Below are 22,837 nucleotides of genomic sequence, written 5' to 3'. Positions count from 1 at the left end.
ACAGAATTTGGGTTTTGTGCCTACAGGGGCTACCTGCTGGGGAACAGAAAAACCAAGGGAGTGTTGGTGGAGATTTGGGTGGCCTCAAGCATGCTACAGATTTCTGTTCAGAACATTTGCTAAATTCTGGGGCTGGGGCTTCCGTGGTGGCCCAGTGGTTAAGAATCTGCCTGTCAGTGCAGGGGACACGGGTTCAAGCCCTGGTCCGGGAAGATCCCACATGCCACAGAGCAACTAAGCCTGCGAGCCACAACTACTGAGCCCACGAGCCACAACTACTGAAGCCCGCGCGTCTAGAGCCCACGCTCCACAACAAGAGAAGCCACCACAATGAGAAGCCCAGGCACTGAAACAAAGAGTAGCCCCCGCTCGCTGTAACTAGAGAAAACCTGAGTGCAGCAACAAAGACCCAACACAGGCAAAAATTAAAATAAATAAATAAATAAAAGGCTACAGGCTCTTTGGTGGGGCAAATGGCGGACTCTGGGAGGGCTCACACCAAGGAATACTTCCCAGAACTTCTGCTGCCAGTGTCCTTGTCCCCGCAGTGAGCCACAGCCAGCTCCCGCCTCTGCAGGAGACCCTCCAACACTAGCAGGTGTCTTCAGTTTGATCAATCAATGAGCACTGGTAAAGCACCCATTAATAACATCAACACACAGCAACAGTCAGCTCTACCCACCACCAGAGCCTCCCATCAAGCCTCTTAGATAGCCTCAACCACCAGAGGGCAGACAGCAGAAGCAAGAAAAACTACAATCCTGCAGCCTGTGGAAGTAAAACCACATTCACAGAAAGATAGACAAGAAAGCTGGAGTGGCTATACTCATATCAGATAAAATAGACTTTAAAATAAAGAATGTTATAAGAGAAAAGGAAGGACACTACATAATGATCAAGGGATCAATCCAAGGAGAAGATATAACAATTATACATATATATGCACCAAACACAGGAGCACCTCAATACATAAGGCAACTGCTAACAGCTATAAAAGAGGAAATTGACAGTAACACAATAATAGTGGGGGACTTTAACACCTCACTTACACCAATGGACAGATCATCCAAAATGAAAATAAATAAGGAAACAGAAGCTTTAAATGACACAATAGACCAGATAGATTTAATGGATATTCATAGGACATTCCATCCAAAAACAGCAGGTTACACTTTCTTCTCAAGTGTGCACGGAACATTCTCCAGGATAGATCACATCTTGGGTCACAAATCAAGCCTCAGTAAATTTAAGAAAATTGAAATCATATCAAGCATCTTTTCTGACCACAATGCTATGAGATTAGAAATGAATTACAGGTTAAAAGACGTGAAAAGCACAAACACATGGAGGCTGAACAATACGTTACTAAATAACCAAGAGGTCACTGAAGAAGTCAAAGAGGAAATCAAAAAATACCTAGAGACAAATGACAATGAAAATACGATGATCCAAAACCTATGGGATGCAGCAAAAGCAGTTCTAAGAGGGAAGTTTATAGCTACACAAGCCTACCTCAAGAAACAAGAAAAATCTCAAGTAAATAATCTAACCTTACACCTAAAGGAACTAGAGAAAGAGGAACAAACAAAACCCAAAGTTAGCAGAAGGAAAGAAATCATAAAGATCAGAGCGGAAATAAATGAAACAGAAACAAAGAAAACAATAGCAAAGATCAATAAAACTAAAAGCTGGTTCTTTGAGAAGATAAACAAAATTGATAAGCCATTAGCCAGACTCATCAAGAAAAAGAGGGAGAGGACTCAAATCAATAAAATTAGAAATGAAAAAGGAGAAGTTACAACAGACACCGCAGAAATACAAAGCGTCCTAAGAGACTACTACAAGCAACTCTATGCCAATCAAATGGACAACCTGGAAGAAATGGATAAATTCTTAGAAAGGTATAACCTTCCAAGACTGAACCAGGAAGAAACAGAAAATATGAACAGACCAATCACAAGGAATGAAATTGAAACTGTGATTAAAAATCTTCCAACAAACAAAAGTCCAGGACCAGATGGCTTCACAGGTGAATTCTACCAAACATTTAGAGAAAAGCTAACACCCATCCTTCTCAAACTCTTCCAAAAAATTGCAGAGGAAGGAACACTCCCAAACTCATTCTATGAGGCCACCATCACCCTGATACCAAAACCAGAGAAAGATAACACAAAAAAAGAAAATTACAGACCAATATCACTGATGAATATAGATGTAAAAATCCTCAACAAAATACTAGCAAACAGAATCCAACAACACATTAAAAGGATCATACACCACAGTCAAGTGGGATTTATCCCAGGGATGCAAGGATTCTTCAATATACGCAAATCAATCAATATGATACACCATATTAACAAACTGAAGAAGAAAAACCATATGATCATCTCAATAGATGCAGAAAAAGCTTTTGACAAAATTCAACACCCATTTATGATAAAAACTCTCCAGAAAGTGGGCATAGAGGGAACCTACCTCAACATAATAAAGGCCATATATGACAAACCCACAGCAAACATCATTCTCAATGGTGAAAAACTGAAAGCATTTCCTCTAAGATCAGGAACGAGACAAGGATGTCCACTCTCACCACTATTATTCAGCATAGTCTTGGAAGTCCTAGCCTCGGCAATCAGAGAAGAAAAAGAAATAAAAGGAATACAAATTGGAAAAGAAGAAGTAAAACTGTCACTGTTTGCAGATGACATGATACTATACATAGAGAATCCTAAAACTGCCACCAGAAAACTACTAGAGCTAATCAATGAATTTGGTAAAGTTGCAGGATACAAAATTAATGCACAGAAATCTCTTGCATTCCTATACACTAATGATGAAAAATCTGAAAGAGAAATTATGGAAACACTCCCTTTTACCATTGCAACAAAAAGAATAAAATACCTAGGAATAAACCTACCTAGGGAGACAAAAGACCTATATGCAGAAAACTATAAGACACTGATGAAAGAAATTAAAGATGATACCAACAGATGGAGAGATATACCATGTTCTTGCATTGGAAGAATCAATACTGTGAAAATGACTATACTACCCAAAGCAATCTACAGATTCAATGCAATCCCTATCAAATTACCGATGGCATTTTTTATGGAACTAGAACAAATCATCTTAAAATTTGTATGGAGACACAAGAGACCCCGAATAGCCAAAGCAGTCTTGAGGGAAAAAAACGGAGCTGGAGGAATCAGACTCCCTGACTTCAGACTATACTACAAAGCTACAGTAATCAAGACAATATGGTACTGGCACAAAAACAGAAACATAGATCAATGGAACAAGATAGAAAGCCCAGAGATAAACGCACGCACCTATGGTCAACTAATCTATGACAAAGGAGGCAAAGATATACAATGGAGAAAAGACAGTCTCTTCAATAAGTGGTGCTGGGAAAACTGGACAGCTACATGTAAAAGAATGAAATTAGAACACTCCCTAACACCATACACAAAAATAAACTCAAAATGGATTAGAGACCTAAATGTAAGACTGGACACTATAAAACTCTTAGAGGAAAACATAGAAAGAACACTCTTTGACATAAATCACAGCAAGATCTTTTTTGATCCACCTCCTAGAGTAATGGAAATAAAAACAAAAATAAACAAATGGGACCTAATGAAACTTCAAAGCTTTTGCACAGCAAAGGAAACCATAAACAAGACGAAAAGACAACCCTCAGAATGGGAGAAAATATTTGCAAACGAATCAACGGACAAAGGATTAATCTCCAAAATACATAAACAGCTCATGCAGCTCAATATTAAAGAAACAAACAACCCAATCCAAAAATGAGCAGAAGACCTAAATAGACATTTCTCCAAAGAAGAAATACAGATGGCCAAGAAGCACATGAAAAGCTGCTCAACATCACTAATTATTAGAGAAATGCAAATCAAAACTACAATGAGGTATCACCTCACACCAGTTAGAATGGGCATCATCAGAAAATCTACAAACAACAAATGCTGGAGAGGGTGTGGAGAAAAGGGAACCCTCTTGCACTGATGGTGGGAATGTAAATTGATACAGCCACTATGGAGAACAATATGGAGGTTCCTTAAAAAACTAAAAATAGAACTACCATATGATCCAGCAATCCCACTACTGGGCATATACCCAGAGAAAACCGTAATTCAGAAAGACACATGCACCCCAATGTTCATTGCAGCACTATTTACAATAGCCAGGTCATGGAAGCAACCTAAATGCACATCGACAGACGAATGGATAAAGAAGTTGTGGTACATATATACAATGGAATATTACTCAGCCATAAAAGGAACGAAATTGAGTCATTTGTTGAGACGTGGATGGATCTAGAGACTGTCATACAGAGTGAAGTAAGTCAGAAAGAGAAAAACAAATATCATATATTAACGCATGTATGTGGAACCTAGAAAAATGGTACAGATGAAGCGGTTTGCAGGGCAGAAGTTGAGACACAGATGTAGAGAACAAATGTATGGACACCAAGGGGGGAAAACCACGGTGGGGTGGGGATGGTGGTGTGCTGAATTGGGCGATTGGGATTGATATGTATACACTGATGTGTATAAAATTGATGACTGATTAAAAAAAAAAGGGGGGGGGAAACCAAACAACTATGAACGGCAACTAAAACGTTATAAACAAGTTGAGAAATAACAAAATTGGTGAAAAATAAATAAATAAATAAATAAAATAAATTTTAAAATAAATAAATAAATTCTGGAGCTGTGCAGAACAGGAAGCTAAAAAACTAACTAGAAAGTCTCTGAAAGGCATAACAGAGCTTTTGGGCAGTTTCATGAGAAAAAGATTTAGAGTGTGAGACTTGGAAGGGGAGGGGACCCAATGATCATACCAGAATTTCAAATAAGGACCCTGAAGGGCCAGGGACAGACCAGAGGTAGCCTGAGATTTACCAGGGCTGCGAACCAGCCTCATTTCAGCAAAATCTTGATTGGATGAGAAGAATCAGCCACCACTCTTTGCCTAGCAGAGGGATGGTGAATCCTCTTTGAAGGAATATTATCATCACTGGGTGTGTCGTGTCTACAAACTTGTTTTTATACATCATGTCCAGCATGCAATGAAAAACTGCCAAGCATGGCCAGAGCACACGAACAAAAACAGGAAAAAAAAAAAAAAAACAACAAACCCAGATACTATAAATAGACTCCCAAGTCATCCTACATTTTGAAGGAAGTTAATAAGAACTTTGATTATAGTTATCATAATAACTATGATTAGTATGTTTAAGAAAATAGGAAAAAAGATAGAGAAAAGAAATTAAAAGGTGGATGATTCAACAGAGGACTGGAATATACGTAAGAAAATCAAATGGGCCTTTGTTCAGTTCTAAGTATAATGTCAGTTCTTAAACACAATAGGAAACAGGGTTAATATATGGGAAGTGTTAATGGAAAAATATAAAAAATGAAGGGTAGATTTTAAAAAATTTTTACTTTATATTGGACTATAGTTGATTAACAATGTTGTGATAGTTTCAGGTGTACGGCAAAGTGATTCAGTTATACGTATACATATATCCATTCTTTTTCAAATTCTTTTCCCATTTAGGTTGCTACAGAATACTGAGCAGAGTTCTCTGTGCTCTACAGTAGGTCCTTGCTGGTTATCCATTTTAAATATAGTGGTGAGTATATGTCAAGGGTAGACTTTTTTAAAGAATGGAAAATACAGAAAATAGTGTGAGACGTAGAACACAGTGAAAGGTTTTAACGTGTGTGTAATTGGACTCTCGGAAGTAGAAGAGGAGAATAAGGTAGGGACTATGTTTGAAGAGAGAATGGCTAAGATGTTCCAAATCTGATGAAAGATATTGGCTCACACACCAAAAACGAAATCAATCTCAATTTTCATCCTTCTAAAGATCTGCTTTCTACTGAAACCCCAGTAAAATGACAGTCAAGAATTCACACACACACACACACACACACACACACACACACACACACAGGCAAAGAGAATAAGAGAAGACATCAGCAGAAAAACAAGGATTGGTTGAAAGTCTCTCTAAAAAGTGATCCGATCTCCATAATCCCCTCACTGATTTATCAGTTGCCAAATAACTCACCCCCCCCATCAACCCTGGCAGAAATCTAGAGGCATTGAGACCAGAGGCAGAAGATTAGAAGGTCAGAGCCACCATAATGAAAATGGAGATTAACTGAAAGTTTATGTAATGAATGTCCAGACCCAGCCTTCTACCTTTACTGGTCTCCCAGACAGACAGGGACAGAGCCTTGAGGCAGAAAATGGGGAGTCTTCTCTGGGATTTTCCAGTGAAATGTCCCAGACTTATTACTTAAGTGGAAATCACAGATGCTAAGCCCTCAGCCACGCAGAGAGCATCCCGTAAGCTTCGTACTCAGTCATCAAAAGGTACCCCGAGCAGTTGTCTCTGGAGAGGAGAAGTTGGGGGCTGAAGGTGTATATGGGGATTCTTTTTGTAATCCTATTGAGTATGTCTTGTAAAAGAACATGACTTTTTTTTTTTTCCCAAATGGAGAAGGACCTTTATTTGAACGGTTAATTCTCACGTGTTGCAACAGCCAAAGATCACCTGGCAAAGAATATTCTTTGCCCAGAGTGTTGCAGAGAGGGGAAATCTTCATGTGCCTCTTTCCTTTTAAACACCAGATCCTATGGCCAGGCCAAGATATTTGAAAGCAAATTGTGAGCCCGTCTGCCAGCTGGGGGCCCGCTGAGACAAAGGGAAGATGCTCGCTGGCCAGGAGACCCTTAATCCAGTCGGAGCAACTTTAACACATTCATTTCCACGCTGCTTGGACCTTTCCTTGAAGATGTTACTCCAAAAAGATCTTTCCTGCTTGCTATCAGCTTAGTCACAGTTTTAGATTGAGCTATAGCTCACAGGTTGTATAAATCTAGGCCAGCTGAGGGGAAAATCTCCACAGGGTTCCATCTAAGTTATAAATAAATAGGTGATGACTTTTTATTTGTGTGTGTAAGGTTCATAATACGAAAACTTAAATTTTAAAAATTACTGTGAATTACAAAGATTAAAAAAATAGCCCTGAAATCAAATTGAACAATAATTTGCAGAGCGCTTGTGTGTATACGTCACTGTCCTACCCAGATCCTAGGAAAGTGCAAAAATGAATGAGGAGCAGCCGTCTGTGCATTCAGTGAGAGAGGACACATCTGGTGGATGGCTATGCGATCAATGGTGTTAATAAGCGTTTACAGAACTAGGGTCCTAACCCCTGAAGATGAACACATCACTTCAGAAAGTTCCCAAATTCTTAATGGGTTAACCAAAGATTAGGTGTTGGTTTTCGTCTGGCCTCATTTACCAATTTTACTGACTTTTAAACACCCCAACCAACCCACCTTCAGAGTGGGGCAAAATATTTAATATAAAGTAGGTGGTGCTGCTTACTTTATTTTTTAGCAAACTACAATTCCTCCATTTGGGGCAGCCCTAAGGTTATTTTCCAAAAGACCCGTGTTTTTTTCAAGTTCTAAGAAATAAATAATATCACTCCTCTTTGGTAATTACAGTAAATTATTTACCTTTGGTACTCTTAGAAACATGCACTGGCGACATTAATTATTGAAACAATGAATTGTATCCCACAAAAAGGTATGACCGCCGTCATGTAATATTTATCGAGGCTGGGGTGTGCCAGCCCATGGGGATCCCTTTGACTCCTTCCTAACTCCCCGACTCTCACGCCTCCTAAGTCACTCACAGGAACTTTGTCATAACACAAATGAGCAAATGTATAATCAATTAAAAGACTTGTTCAAAACAATGAGCCATATGTCCCGATATTTGTCCCAGTTTTTCTTTCTTTCCATAGAGTTTTGCAGAGGCTTATGGGCAGGCCTAGCAATTTTAATAACCTAAATACAGACAAATAAAATGCTCTTCCTACAATGCATCCACTGAAACACAAAAATAAGGCACTTCATCTGAGCCTATGATTTTTATAGAGATGAAGTGGTAGCTTCATTTGCAAGCTACCTGTCTCTGAACACTTTTTTCTACAGACGAATGTTTACTTAAAACAGAAACGTGCCGTTTGAACTGCATACTTATTTTAGTCAACAATATGAATTTCAAGATGTTCTGACACGTCATTGTGCATGGTACCGTGGTACCAGGAAAAGCTCTTCTTCCGTTTGGTTACTGAACCAATAGACATTTAAAATGATAAACAGGTCACTACGTGTGATGATGGTTAAAAAAGATGAACTCGAGATGGCTCTTAAACTTCCCACAGCAAGTAGGGGTGCTCCCAGGGCTTAATGGAAAAGCTTGGCTTTAGAGCTGAGTCACAGACTTGGATTTGAAAACTGCCTTTGCCATTTGTGAATAGAGAGCACTTCTTTCCCACTCCTAAGTTTTCCATTTTAGAAAGGCAACTGAATTGTGTCACTGTGGGCCTCGCCCTGTCCCTTTATATTCAGGAAATGTGATTTCTTTATCTAAGTGGTAGATTTGGGAAAGGTAGCTGGGAAGGCTCCACTCAGATCCAGTTTTCACTCTCATGGGCCTGAGCTTGGTCACAGAGGGCAGACATCCCCCCTCTGCTCCCCTAAACAGACCTCCGTGAGGGGGGCTGCCTGCCCTGGGTCGCTGATGCTGGCCACTGGGTGGGGGGTCTGCTCACTTCAGGGGTTCAGTTACCAGGCCCACTTGGCTCAGACACTCAGCCAGCCCTCAACCTGGCCTCCATCAGGAATAAAGGAGGTATTTTGCCTTTGACTGTTCTTTTTCTTTATTTATTAAAAGCCCCCTTGGAGATGCCCCAACATTACTTACTGCTTTTATGATCCTTAGAATGTCTCTTAACTTTTCTCAGTCTCAGTTTCCTCATTTTCAAATTGATGATTGGTTGATAGGAAGATTAAGTGAGAATGTACACCAGAAATCTGGCACCAAGGCCAGGGCTGGCATGTTGTGGTCGTTTCTACTTTTCAAAGGATTTTCAACGGACATATGTATAATCGCTTCTGTTTTTCTTTTTTTTTTTTCAGTTGCTTCTACTCTTCAAAGAACTTTTATTTATGTGAGCTCATTTGTTAAAACCTGATAATTTGTGGAGAAAGCACAGCAAAAACAAATATATTCCAGGGCCAGCTCTGGTCCTTTACAGTTACATACACAGGATGCCTATATGAAATCAACACAGCCCGCTCAGTTAGAAGAACGTACCTTCTAAACGCCTAAGTCTTATTTATTGACTCAAAAACATTTAAATTTCTATGTTAACAGCAATACTGCAACCTACTCTGTCAACTCTATGTCAGGGACTATCCTAGGCCTTTTACATTACTTTGTTCTTTGACTCTTCAGGACGGAGTAGCCTTGGGAGATAATATTATACCATTTTACAAATGAGGAAACAAGTTCAGAGAGATACTTGAAAAATTTGACAACACAAAGTCAATACCCAGTGCTGCGTGGCTTTAGTAGAACACTATGTTAAGGAAAGGTTCACACTGACTTAAGAAGACCTTTTACTCCCAAGTCAAAAATGATTATGAATAAGCACATCATTTTTCATCTTGGAAGTGATATCAAGGATACTATTAAAATCAAAATGCACATTACTCAACAGAGTCCAAAGCCTGACTAATGATGATATCACTGTCTCCAAGAGGTTCATACTTTCCCAAAATAGCTTCTCGCTAGCCCTGTTCATCAGAGAAAAGAGGAGAGCAAGTACACACTGGCCTCACCAGTGAGGACACACCCAAATGCCCAGGACTGGAAATAAATGTCCAGGCACAGAAGAAAAGAGGTAGAAGGCAAGAAAGTACTTACAAGGAAAAGAAAAAGAAATCCAGTTAATTCCAGTATCAGCTAATTCTCCAGGCTGCTGACTGTCAACCTCCAGTGCTGGACGACACCAGTTAAGGTCCTTGTCTGTCCACTTGGCTACCCCTGGCAGAAGGTGGTCCTGCAGATGAACTGGTGGTCTTGATATTGCTAATGCTACCGGCCCCAGGTAAAACTCACAGCAACAGGTCACACGGAGAATGAAGTGCATCTCGTCTGAAAAACTGTAAACACGATCTAGCTGGGAAACAGCTGGACGATGTAACCAGACTGGGAGCCCAGGAGAGCGAAGGCTTCTCAAAGTCGATACCCAGCACTTGGTGGCTTTCGTAGTTGTCCCTGTCAAGGATAACTTGAGCCTGTGGCCACACATCGGACAGGGCCAGGGCAGGGGGCACCCATGTGGGTGTCAGATCCCCTAGACAGAGAGCAGATGATTGGGTTTGAGGTGGGCTGCATTGCTTCATAGCCCAGCGACTGGCAAGTCAAAAAACCTCACTGAAAAAAGCCTCATTTCTGCATGTGAGTAATGGGTGGATAATGTTAACTGCCCCAACTCACCATAAGAATGGAATGACCCAAGTAATATGAAAGTGATATGAAAATGCTAAATTGCTACACAAACAGAATCACAGATAATAATAAAAAAATCTTGATACTCCCAGATGTTTTATAATTGAATTTATTTCTTAAATTTATATAACACTGCGGCCCCGTATATAGCTTTTTAGGACGGCATATGTTTTATCAGACTACAGGGGGTAGCCTGCGGGATTAACAAATAATAGTGGCCTTTTGGCCGTGACAAAATACTTGTCTAAACACTGACTCTTCCAGCTGAATATGCTTCCCTCAGGCCTGCCATACTTTGCTTATGAGAGTGGCACTGCAGCCTAGGGCAGCAGCAGAATGGGTTCAAGCAGCCATGAGACCTAAGTTTTATTCCCAGCTGTACCACCGAATGTCACCTCATGTGACAATGGACAAGCAAAACACTCAGCCCCAGGCTCTTTGTCTGTGAAGTGGTACGGATAATACCTAGTCCATAAGGTGGCTGAAAGCACAGAGTGAGATGAAGCGTTTGATAAAATGTATGGCACGTGCTGCCCTGAGTATTATAATTATTATGATCTATGGCAGATAACTGAGTGAAATGGCAAACTGCTGCTGAAACAGACAGTAGGTCTGTCTGGACATCCACCACGACTATCTGGGAATATTCTTTTAAGAAATGGATTCCATCTTAAAAGAAAACAAAGGTCTAATTCATAGTAACAGAGAAGAGAATGGTGGTTACCATAGGCTGGGGGGTGGAGGAAAAGAGGAGATGTGGATCAAAGGGGACAAACTTTCAGTTATAAGATGAAGAAATTCTGGAAACCTGATGCACGGCATGGTGACTGCAATGAATAAAAATGGATTATATACTTGAAATTTGCTAAGAGAGTAGATCTCAAGCGTTCTCACTACACCCCCAAAAATGGTAATTATGGGAGGTGACTGATGTGTTAATTAGCTTGACCGTGGACATAATTTCACAATGAAGACATGTTTCAAAACATCATGTATACCTTAAATTCCATAAAAGAAAACCTCATTCAAGCAGCAAAATAAAATACAAATTAAGAGCTTACTAAAGCAGGTCTTTTTTTTCCCTAAAGTATTTCTTTTCTTGAAATCAACTCTTATTACCCCCAAGACTTATTTGAGACCAGAATACAAACCAAAATGAAGTTGCGTTCTGGAGATTTCCAAATCGGATTGGTTTCAAGATAATTTAGCTACTAACTTCAACAAGAGAAGGTGACTCAAGGTCAGCATAGAAGCTGAGAGCATTAACACATCAACATCCGGCTCAAGACGTCTACACGAACTGTACTACCTTAAGTTACAAGACAAACCTCTCTGCCTTAAAAAAAAAAAAAATCTGTAATCTTGCTGACCAATCTGTGAGAGGTGTTGAGTGGATCACCTAAGTAATGCTGGCAAAGCACCTTGAAGAGGAAAAAGCAGGATATTAAATGTCACTAGTCAAAGGTGCTTATCTTCCAAGGGACTATCTCTAGAAAATCTTTAATCCCAGGCTGGTGACCTTCTGCCACCATGCACATTCCTGAGAGCCCTTTAGAAATTAGCTTCAAGGAAAGAAATAGGAAAGTTAATCTGCCAATGGAGGGGGAAGGGGGCGGGCAGGGGTGGAACAGGGTGGGCAGGGACGGGAGGAAGGATTATTAGCGTAACCAGCTTTTTGGGTTGTTCATTCTTCTCCTTTTCTATTACTGAGATCATGGGAAAGGGCGGGTCTTGAAAAAATAAACATGAATTTCTCCCAAAGAACTCTCCAATTTGCACATTCCTTGCTAATATACCAAGTATTAGTACACAGCACAATATGTAACTAAATATACATGAGATCATCCTTAGCCTGCCAAAAGACCAAGTCCAACCCAAAGGATCTGGAATCCTAGACTGGGAGATAAATGCGAAGAGTTAGGGGGTGGACGATGTAACAGCCGCTTCCAGGTACACAGAGGCTATCAAGAGGCCTCCACTACTGGCTCCAGAATGATCTCCACTGTTACCCAACAGCCAGTGCAACTGTTTACACACTAGTTTAGTTACACCTTCCAAACTGGTCACCCTTGGAAGCCCCGCGACTAGTCCCCTTAGGCACAAACCACGTGGGCGGATCTGTCCTGCAAAGGGAAGTCTGCAAGATGAAAGCAACCTAACGAGAGAGGGGCAGGGCCCCGCCGCTGCCCCGTTTCTCTCTTTTTGTAGACACATGGCATGTATGTCAACAGAACTGAAAGGCAATGGAAGAGCCTCATTCCTTAGTGATCAACTGGTAAAGAATGCCTTTCTAGACATTTTTGCTGGGAAACACCCAGGTTGCTAGCTATTAAATCCCAGCTCTCTTTTTTTTTAATATTATTTTTCTTTATTCTTTTTTTTTTTTTGAGCTGTGACACACAGCTTGCGGGATCTTATTTCCCTCACCAGGGATCAAACCCGGGAGCCCAGCAGTGGAAGCGTGGAGTTCTAACCACTGGACTGCCAGGGAGTTCCCTCATTTTCTTCTTATTTAGTTAAAATAAGACTTATTCCTAGAGAGAAAGCATAAACTAACAGAATCTCAAGGTTGAACTGTACTTTGAGGTTCTAGAAGACTTTCTGCGTCGCCCTTGATAGGTGGTTGTTCAGGCCAGGTTTGACCACCACCAAGAGCAAGCATATTAGTGAGGACAGAAGCCCAAATTAAACTGGCTTAAGACACCCCAGGGGTGGGGGCAGGTTGAGATTAATGTACTGGTTTATATAGTGGGAAAGTCCGGGTGGTGCAACTTCAGGCATGGCTGCATCCAGCTGCAGCTCAAAAGATGGTAGGAATTCTTCGTCTTCATGCTACATCCCCAGGAGCTTTGGGTTTACATCACCTTTACAGCTTAGCAACCCTGAAGGCTAGACAAAATCTCATTAGACTGGCTGAGATTTTATATTTCATCTCAATGTAATCACTATAACCCAGGACAAGGAATCCTCTGAACGGCCAGATTTGAGGCCCATCCTTGGGGAAGAGAAGAGGGAGGGATTCAGCCCCTTCTAAACTACACTGACTGAGAAAAGAGTGGGTATAGGGGTTTGAGCATCAGATCCTGTCACTGCCACCTAAAGAAAGTGGGATGGGTGTCTGCAGGTGAAAACCCATGTCCCTAAGTGATTTCTGCTCTTCTCCCATCTTTGAATAACTGCCAGAAATCATACTGAATTAAATGTTTCTGCCCACAGTACACATCCCAATGACTTGTGGGGTCATTCAAGGGAAGTGTAATTAACTGGGTAGCCTGCACAGTATTTTTAGAGCACTATTACACCTTCTACTTCATATCTATGTAAAGGTCAACTATTTCCATTCCTTTAAAGATGGCTTCTATGCCATAATTTTTAGTATAATAATTTTCTCCATAATTTTCATAACTTGCTGCTGAATATAAGCTGTAACTGTTGTCAGTTCCTTTTAAAGCACATTCAATAAGAACTTAGAATTAGAAACAAGCATAATGAAGAACATGTGTCTAAATATAATCTTTCATGCTAAAAAAAGGGATACAGAGGATGGCACCGCCCCATGTTAAGAATACTAACAAGTCTGAGATCCTGGAGGGCAGAGTGTGAAGTTCTCCGCTGGCTCCCTTCTCACACTGAATGATGCAGACAGAGAGTGGAGTGGTGTGAAAACATACATGTATAACTGAGTCACGCTGCTGTACAGAAGACATTAACACAACATTGTAAAGCAACTATACTTCAATAAAATTTTTTTAAAAAAGGAGGCAACCTAGAGCCATATGGCCAGTGATTCTGCCACTTACCAGCTGTGTCCCCTGGGGTGAGTTACTTCAGCTGTCTGTACCTCAGTTTCTTCATCTTTTTAATGGAGCAGAGAAATGATCTCATAGGGGTTTTTGTGCAATGTAAATGAGTTCATTCTAAACTATTCGGTACTAATTCTAAAACACTTAGAATAGTGCCTGGCACATAGTAGGAGCTGTTTTCAACACCATCACCGCAAGCATCACCACCTTATCTCCTGATGCCATGGCATCTAATGAACAGTATTCCATTTATGTCATGGGGACCGGCTGACCTGGATTCATAACACGGCAATTACAAGAGCCATACCAGCCAGTTGCTTTCAATAGTTGTGTCAGAAGAAATGAAAGAACCTGTCTATTATACTCATCCTCGACAACCAGGCTTCAGTTGCGAGTAAACCCTGTTCCTTATTACCTCCTATTGGGAAAGGAATGTTTCTTAGAGCAACGGATGTTACTCTAAGACATCCTGACACACACAAATCTCAGCTTATAAAACAAATACATTAGATGTTGACTGACCAATATACGAAAAGATCCCGGCCATAGTTGCTTTCAGGCAGTGCTTCCTAACTAGAGGTGCATCCCGGTATCATCCGTGGAACTCTGAAAAACACACGTGCCCAAGAACCCAGCCGGGGAGACTCCAATTCGGTACACATTTTAATCTCCGAAGAGCCACTTGGTGATTCCAGTGTGTGCCCTCAACTAAGAACTCTGATTAGGAATCAGAGGCTTTCAACTCTGGGCGCATTTAAAAATCGCAAGACAAGGCCCCCCAGGGCCCCGGAAGGAGGAACTGAACAGTCATGTCCTTAAAGGTTCTCCGGGTGACTCTGGGGAGAAATCGGGGCCGAGTGTTACTGCCTTAAAGAATAAAACCTTCTGACAAATGCAAGACATGATTCATTTACATACACAATTTCAGAAGCATATCTACAGGTGATTCTGGATTACAAGGTAAAGGGAAGGTAAAGGAAAACAGAGTTCATGGATAATCCAATATCCCAGTACAAACAAGTCAACTCTTGATATCCATGGGGGAATTAAGTAGTTTACAAACTAATCATGACTAAGGCCCAGCAAGGAATGGGGATGGGCTTCCTTCTCTCAGCCTTACTCCCCAGCTCTGGCCTCCACACCTCTGGCCTCCACACCGGCCTTCAAACCAGCACAGGTTCTTAGGAACATGGGGGTGGCAGGCCTAACCACCCTGGATCTCAACTGTACTTTAACTGTGGTTAATGTGCAAACGGATTAATCAGCAGCAGAATAATAAAGAGGCAACTATGCTTTGTATGGGTGAACTCTACTCTTGTTAAAAAAAAAAAAAACAACTCATGATAAGTTAATTTTTATTCATTTTTCACCTTTTCTTGTCAAAGCAACTTTAACTGGGCAATGACAAGGCAGTTTTAAATTGGACAGTAAGTCATATATCATTGCTAAATTTAGGAATTCTAAATATTTCAGATTACTTGCATGCTTTCAGACAAAATCAATACTGCGGACAAACTCCGTTTTGAAATTTATCCATGCAGATTTTGAGACATGATAGACATCAACTAATAATTTTTTGTCACTTAATTCTAACATAAAGTGTTTAAACGCACTTCTGAAGTAAATGCTTCTCATGAGTCACGCCCTGTGTAACTAGACTCTTCCCTCTTAAAGCCTCTCTTTTGAGGAATTAGCCTTTTCCCTCTCTTCTATGATAAATGAGACATGGGATGAAATAAGTTAATACACCTCTTTCAGAATTTGTTTTCCCCTTTCCTCCAAGTTTTTTTTATTTTAATTTAATTTAATTTTATACAAAATAAAAAAGTTGAAAAAGCTGTATGAGGAATATTCATATACACTCAACCTAGATTCAACAATTAACATTTGGCCATATTTGATTTTTTTCTCTCACTCCATGCATATACTTTTGGCTGAACCATCTGAAAATAAATAGCTGACAAAGATTACTTCACTCCTGAAAACGTCAGCATGCCTACCCCTGGAAGAGGGATACTCCCTGTAGAGCTTCAATACTATTATCACTGTTCGGAAAATGAACAGTAATTTCCTAACAGTATAACTTGTACATTTTCAAATGCCCCCAACTGTCCCTAAAATGTCTTTATGATATTCATATCTTTTTTTCCAAGTCTCTGGTGAATTTATCATGGAGTCATGTGATGTGCTCATTAAACGTGCTCGTTCCACGAGAAATGCCTGTCAGACCACGGATTCTCTGTGGCCATTAAAGAACGCAGCTTCCTGCTTCTGTAGTTATCAACTTAAGATTTATCTGTAAAGCTTTCAAGGTGTCCTAAGCTCTCCTTTCTTCTGACTGGCCTACAGAGGGTTTGCGGTGTCCACAGAGGTATTTTTGAAATTGGAGCAGGAACAAACTATACAAAAGAACATCAGCTTTACCTCAAACGTTCTCTCTAGCCTTCATTTCTTTTCACGAATCCTTCATTCTGAGTAAATGTTGCCCCGCCATTCTACCTGTGTAAGTAGGTCTCGGCAGTAGCTAACAGGTAACGGTGTGAGAACACTCAGAAGCCTGTTTGTAGCCTTGTAGCATCGCAAGCATTTATATTTTACTTTAAGGTTGATGTGCAGAAATTGAGAGGCTGTGTAACTATGGTGGTAAAAATGGTGGAGATGGCGGTGCAGGTGATGGTGGCAGTGGAGGTGAGGTCACGGTGATAATGGTGGTGGCGGCCTCCATTTCAGGCCCTTGCCCCCCAAACAAGTATATATTCAGAAATATAAACCATAATTAGGGTCAGCTGACAATTTGCTACTCCATCACATAATAGCAAAATGTTCAAGGAATCTCCTTTCACTTGCAATTTTGTAAGTTTTGTGGGGTTCCCTTAGAGCACAGAGAATTTCACGTATTTCTACACTTGTAAGTGTTAGCAATATATCCACTAACATCTCATTTCAATTGGGAACATAAAGAGATCACGATCACCCAACTAGGATAATGACCACAGCCAACCAAGCGGAGAGTTCTTCAGAAAATCTCAACCAATACCTGGGCAACACTTTACACCCAAGAACTTAGCTTCATTATTTGAGATAAGTGCTTTCTCTGGTGCTAACGCCCATTTAAACCATGGCATGTACCTATAATCATTCTACAAAGGGTGTTTTTTTGACCAAACACTGAAGAGTCACTGCAGTCAGCTCTGTAAGACCTGCTTGCTAAGAATGTTCCAGAGAGTATAAAGCATTAAAATATGTATTGTGGGTCCTTGTGAAGTACAACGTACATCTGTGTGTCTGGAAGTCAGCATCTCCAGACAGATGGGAACCCTCAAGGTGTGACGACCCGCAGCTTAATCTCTAACTTGGTGATGATAAGTGTCTGTCACTTATTCATCTGCCCCAATTTACCTTCATTATGTAGTGAATCAGTAAGTCCAGCATAATTTCACCATTTACATTGTTTAAGTATTACAGGCCACCTTCAAAATTAGTTTTATGGTCCAGTTTCATCCATCACCAGCTCCTGACTGTGCACATTTAACATCAGGTATTGTGTGTATCTGGAATAATGACCCATCCTGAGCCCCTATACAGCAGGACTCTGTTACTGAGACTTCCTGTAATAAACCAGTATCTATTCAACCACAGTTAAGGGAAAGAAGAAATTGCATAAACACCAAATGAACCTAGCAGAGGTTCTAGTAGAAAGCAAAATACTGGCACGCCTTGAGAAGGCCCATCCCAGGCAGCTTTGAAGCTAAGGGACCAAAAACATGACCAATCTAATCTTTAACTTGCTAAAAACAATTTCAGCAAATTCCAACATGCATACATAGTTTGTTGAGCAAAACCTAACCTTCATTTGGATAATGTCAGCAACTTTAGCTACCAATTATTATTACCTCTCTTTTATTTACTTATTTATGCATTTATTTATTTTATTTATTTATTTTTGGCCTCGCTGCACGGCTTGTGGGACCTTAGTTCCCTGGCCAGGGATTGAACCTAGGTCCTCAGCAGTAAGAGTGCGGAGTCCTAACCACTGGACCGCCAGGGAATTCCCTTAACTCTCTTTTTTAAAAACTGCAAGATTTGGCCAAGAAATGAGAAAGGTATCCATGCCTTTCCTAGAACTTTTCTAAGTTCCTCTTTGTGGGATGAGATTGATATGCAGAAGAGAGGGATATTTCGATTTATGGTACAATTGATTTTTTCTTTCACTGGCAGTACAGGAAGACTTACAAATGCAAAACCAAACATGCAGAAACAGAGTTTTTGTCATGCAACAAAGAACGTGATTCCATCGTACAAATGAAAGTTTAACGACGGAAGAAGATTTGACAGAGAACGCATACCTGCTCTTTGGATGGCACCAGGAGTTCTTCGATCGTCATGCTGTCCCGCGCGAAGGAGCTTCTGTTCAAGGTGTAAGACCTATCCGAACTGAAGGAGCGGAGGCTGTTGTTGTTACAGTTAACCATTCAAGAGTGGGAGGTGACGATGAGATGGATAAAAGAACGTTAATGCATGCAACTTTAAGAACAGGCAAGATGGCCAAAAACATCAAGAAAAGTCGTTCTTGAAAAGACATCACCAAAAATAAAATCCCTTATACTTTAGGAAATTTCTTAAGCTTAGACCACCTCATGATCAGGTTTTGTTTAAAATTAGGCGAGTTGGTGTTCCATCTTTGAGAAGGTGAAATGTGTGAAAACTTTGATATTTTACTATGACAGTCAAACCAACATGACTCCAGATGACTGCAGATAATTTGATAACTAGAGAGATTTTTCTCGGTTAAGACCTTCTTTTAGAGTCTCCTCCCTTTCTGGTCCCTATTTGTCTATCTCGCACTACTGAATGGAATTACGGTGCTGTAAATGTATACGTTAATAAGGCTTTGGGAACTAGATGTGGATTTAACCTATCGAGAGCTCTGGTTTATAGTTGCTTCTCATGGAAAACATGAAGAAGGAAGGAGGGTTATGAATACACCTTACATTATCTTCTTTGCCATCTTTCTGGCCTGGAAAAATTCAAATTCCACGTATGGTTATCTTGTCTTTCCTTACTGTACACTTTTTTTCTTTGCTTCTTCTCTTCTCCTTTCTAGCCCCTCTCAAATCCTCTACACAGCCTTTGAACTTCCCAGAATGCAGGACTCCTGACGTCCTGAAGTGCCACTCACCACCTTGACCTCTAAACTAAATACCAAGAATGCCTGGAGGATGGGCAAAATGGGTGATGGTGGTCAAAACGTATAAACTTTCAGTTATAAAATGTGAATACTTCACATTTAGTTACTTGCTTATTTTCATTTTCTCAAATCACATTTTATTTTATATGACTTCCAGTTATAAGTCCTGAGGATTTAATGTACAGCATGCTGGCCATCATTTATAATACTGTTTTGTATGTTTGAAAGTTGCTAAGAGAGATTTTATTTTTTTGGCCGTGCCACGCAGCATGTGGGATCTTAGTTCCCCGACCAGGGATCGAACCCGTGCCCCCTGCAGTGGAAGTGCGGAGTCTCAACCACTGGACTGCCAGGGAATTCCCGAGGGTAAATCTTAAAAGTTCTCATCATAATAAAAAAAAAAAAATGTGTAATTATGCATGGTGATGAATGTTAACTGGACTTATTGTGATGATAGTTTTGCAATATATATGTATATTGAATCATTATGTTATATACCTGAAACTAACATTATGTTATATGTCAATTATATCTCAATTTAAAAAAAAAGAGACCAATAGAGTCAGGGACCCTGGTAACCCTGCATATATCCACAAAGGGCACACAGGCAGGCTGGAATGGCAGCTCATCTGAGCCTTGGCGGACCCCTCGTGATCCTTCAGGAACAAAGAGGATGGAGGCTTGTGAGAAGCTGCTCCGAGGCCATCTTCCACTTGCCTCCTTACCAGGTAGGCTGTCGTGAGGTAGCTTTTCATTGCCTCCCATTCTGAAAGAGGTCTGAGGCTTCCTGCCCTGCCCTCCTTGGAAGAGAGCGTTCTGGAATTGGCTCCTTAGCAATGGGGCAGCCCACAGCTAGCGTGGTAGACATACAGCCCCTTTGGTTTTGGTGTCATCCTTTCTGGTGTGGAGGACAAGGGCCACGGGAAGTTAGCCCCGCCTAGGAAGTAATAAACTGTCTGAATTTAAATGTGGCTGCTCGAATCTTTACCAGCAGAATCTGGCAGACTTCGGCCTGGCCGTGCCTTTGTCTGTGCTTGACAGGGGAAAGAGCAAAGGAGAGGTAACTAAGGAATGATTCTGTGCTTGCACAAAATGATTTCTTCCCCCACTGCCTATATTAAAGGCATATATGGATATATTTTAGATATACCAAAGAGTATCCAAAAGTGGGGATTTTTATATCAAGATACAGAGGCCCCCAAATGACAGGCATAATTCTAAGTATCTACACAAATGGCTAGGTACATGCTTCTAGGATGAGAGCCTTACTTTCTCCAAAATAACCATCATTCTACAGAGTCATTATTTGGTGTATTCAGCAAATACTTACTAAGTGACTATTATGAGAGGGACACAATATCAGAAAATGGATATAGAAGCAAAAAAAAAAAAAAGAGCATTATCCCTGCATAGAGCTTACCCAGTAAGCCATGTGACTCTGACCTCTTGCACCGTTGGGCCTCCAGTGCCCAATCATATATGACCCATCACTCTTTTCTTTTCCTGTTTTTGTTACAAATTTTTGTTACTCCTGTTTCTAGCCCTATCCCTTCTCTCAGATGCAATATAAGCTTCCGAAAAGCAGGAATTCTCTTTCTACTTTCTAACTCAACGCTATCCAACAGAACTTTCTTTTCCACCAGAATGATGGACACATACTCAGTCTGCACTGTCCAATACACTGAGCACCTGAAGTGCGGCTAGTGTGACGGAAGAACTGCATTTAATTTTATTTCATTTTAATTTAAATAATCCTATGTGCCTGGCAGCTAGACCATTAGATAGTGCAACTTCTACGTGCTTATAACAAGACTCCATTTTGCCCCAGTCATGTGATTTGAGAGGCACAGGAAGTTCTACACTCTGCATCAGATATTCATTTCTTTAAATTTTGGTTCCCACGGCATATGGTAATATTGGTGGTACGTGAGAACAGTTTTATTGTATATGTGCACAAACACAAGTTATTTTTAATGATGACACATTCATTTTAACTTTACTTTTTAAACATATCTAAGATGTGTTGTTTTTTTAAAACATCCTTTCTTTCTTTTAACTTACGTAGGAGTGCCAGCGAAAGAACAGAGCCTAGAATTGGGAGCTACCAATGGAAAAGTCTAAAGATGTCCTCATTTTACATAATGTCATTTGACATAATTCCTACTCCTGACCAATTTACATTAGGCAGATGGAGCCGATTAAAGGCATCAAGCTGCACTCTGAATCCTTAATATATTGAAGTATTGATACTTTCAGCTACTAAAATGAGAGATTATTTGCATGGGGGTCTGGAAGGCATTAAATTGTTTTTCACTGAGGTCAACGATATTATTTGCAGCCATCAGTATACCCTAAGCGTTAAACAGAGGAAATATTAGAAAAACACATGCCTCAGATTTCTGAAGTTATACTAAAGTACCTAGCACAACTCAGAACAGCACCCAGCAAACAAACAGCCCTTCCAATCAAGACTTTTCCTTCAAACCCAGTGCAATTTCTCCAGTTATTTCATGCACTATGCAACTTTGTTAAGGGAAATAAATTCCTCACGTATTCAGTCAACTTTGCATAAGTAACATTACTTGTCATATGTTTAGTTACTTGCTTATTTTCTCAAATCACAAAACTGATTTTCTAAAGCTGAGCAGAGAAATAAAAAAGAAAAAGCACATGGCAACACAGCACAGCACAGCACAATGCTGAAGAAAATAACGATGAGAAAATGAGTCAAGGAAGGGCAGAGAAAGACTGTCAAGGTGCCGTATCTTCTTACCTGATCTTGGGACTATTTTTAAGTATTTTTAGACAAAACAGAAGAAGTAGAAAGCAAAAAAATCAGACAGGGAAAAAAGAAAAAAAAATGTTATGGTTGAATGAGTTACACATTTAATGTATTCCTTATTAAATGTTACACTCAGAATATTATACTTGGTAATAGTCTAACAGTACTTTAAAAAACATATCGGCTTTATAGATTTTTTTAATTTGCCTCTGAGCATAACATCAGTTGCCAATGTAAAAAAATGAGTTACATATAATAGCAACAAATAATAATGGTGCAATCCAAACTAGAAGTATGAAAGCCTCAGAAATGTCTTGTGAAAAATATATAAGAGACAATATACTGGTTTCAACTCTCACTGGAGGTCAGCTGCTACAATTCCCCATATACAAATGATTGAGTCATGAAATGTAGCTTTTATATATTATCCGAGGAAGAGAATCAGCTAGTTATTGGATTACAAAAGCTCGTAAATCTCTAAATAGACTTTTCCCTTGAGGTCCCTTAAGATTCTGCAATATTTTCAGTTGTAACTTGTTATCTTTGATTACCTGAAATAAGACATGTTTTTAAAAACTTATTTTTCCCTTCTTATTAATGACACCTGTTACAATAAGATTTTAAGGCCTTTTATAAATATATATATAAAGCCA

General features: G+C 40.1%; 1 protein-coding gene and 1 non-coding gene across 6 annotated transcripts in view; both read right to left on the bottom strand.

The window, feature by feature from the left end:
• ANK3 (ankyrin 3) overlaps nt 1-22,837 on the bottom strand; it is a 686,669-nt gene that overhangs the window by 82,022 nt on the left and 581,810 nt on the right. For 4 of the 5 annotated variants that reach the window (XM_036828063.1, XM_036828060.1, XM_036828061.1 and 1 more), the window contains one exon: nt 18,561-18,663. In XM_036828063.1, coding sequence (XP_036683958.1) covers nt 18,561-18,663 — 103 coding nt within the window. Of the gene's footprint in view, nt 1-18,560; nt 18,664-22,175; nt 22,188-22,837 lie in introns of all 5 variants that reach the window. The other variant, XM_036828058.1, reaches the window with a different exon arrangement.
• On the bottom strand, nt 18,190-18,262 carry TRNAK-CUU. Its single transcript has one exon. It is a non-coding gene; the product is annotated as a tRNA-Lys (tRNA).

The sequence above is a fragment of the Balaenoptera musculus genome, chromosome 16 (genome assembly GCF_009873245.2).
Source record: "Balaenoptera musculus isolate JJ_BM4_2016_0621 chromosome 16, mBalMus1.pri.v3, whole genome shotgun sequence".
NCBI classification, from domain to species: domain Eukaryota; kingdom Metazoa; phylum Chordata; class Mammalia; order Artiodactyla; family Balaenopteridae; genus Balaenoptera; species Balaenoptera musculus.
The sequence above is the reverse complement of the archived record's forward strand: the minus strand, read 5'-3'. Positions and strand labels throughout refer to the sequence as shown.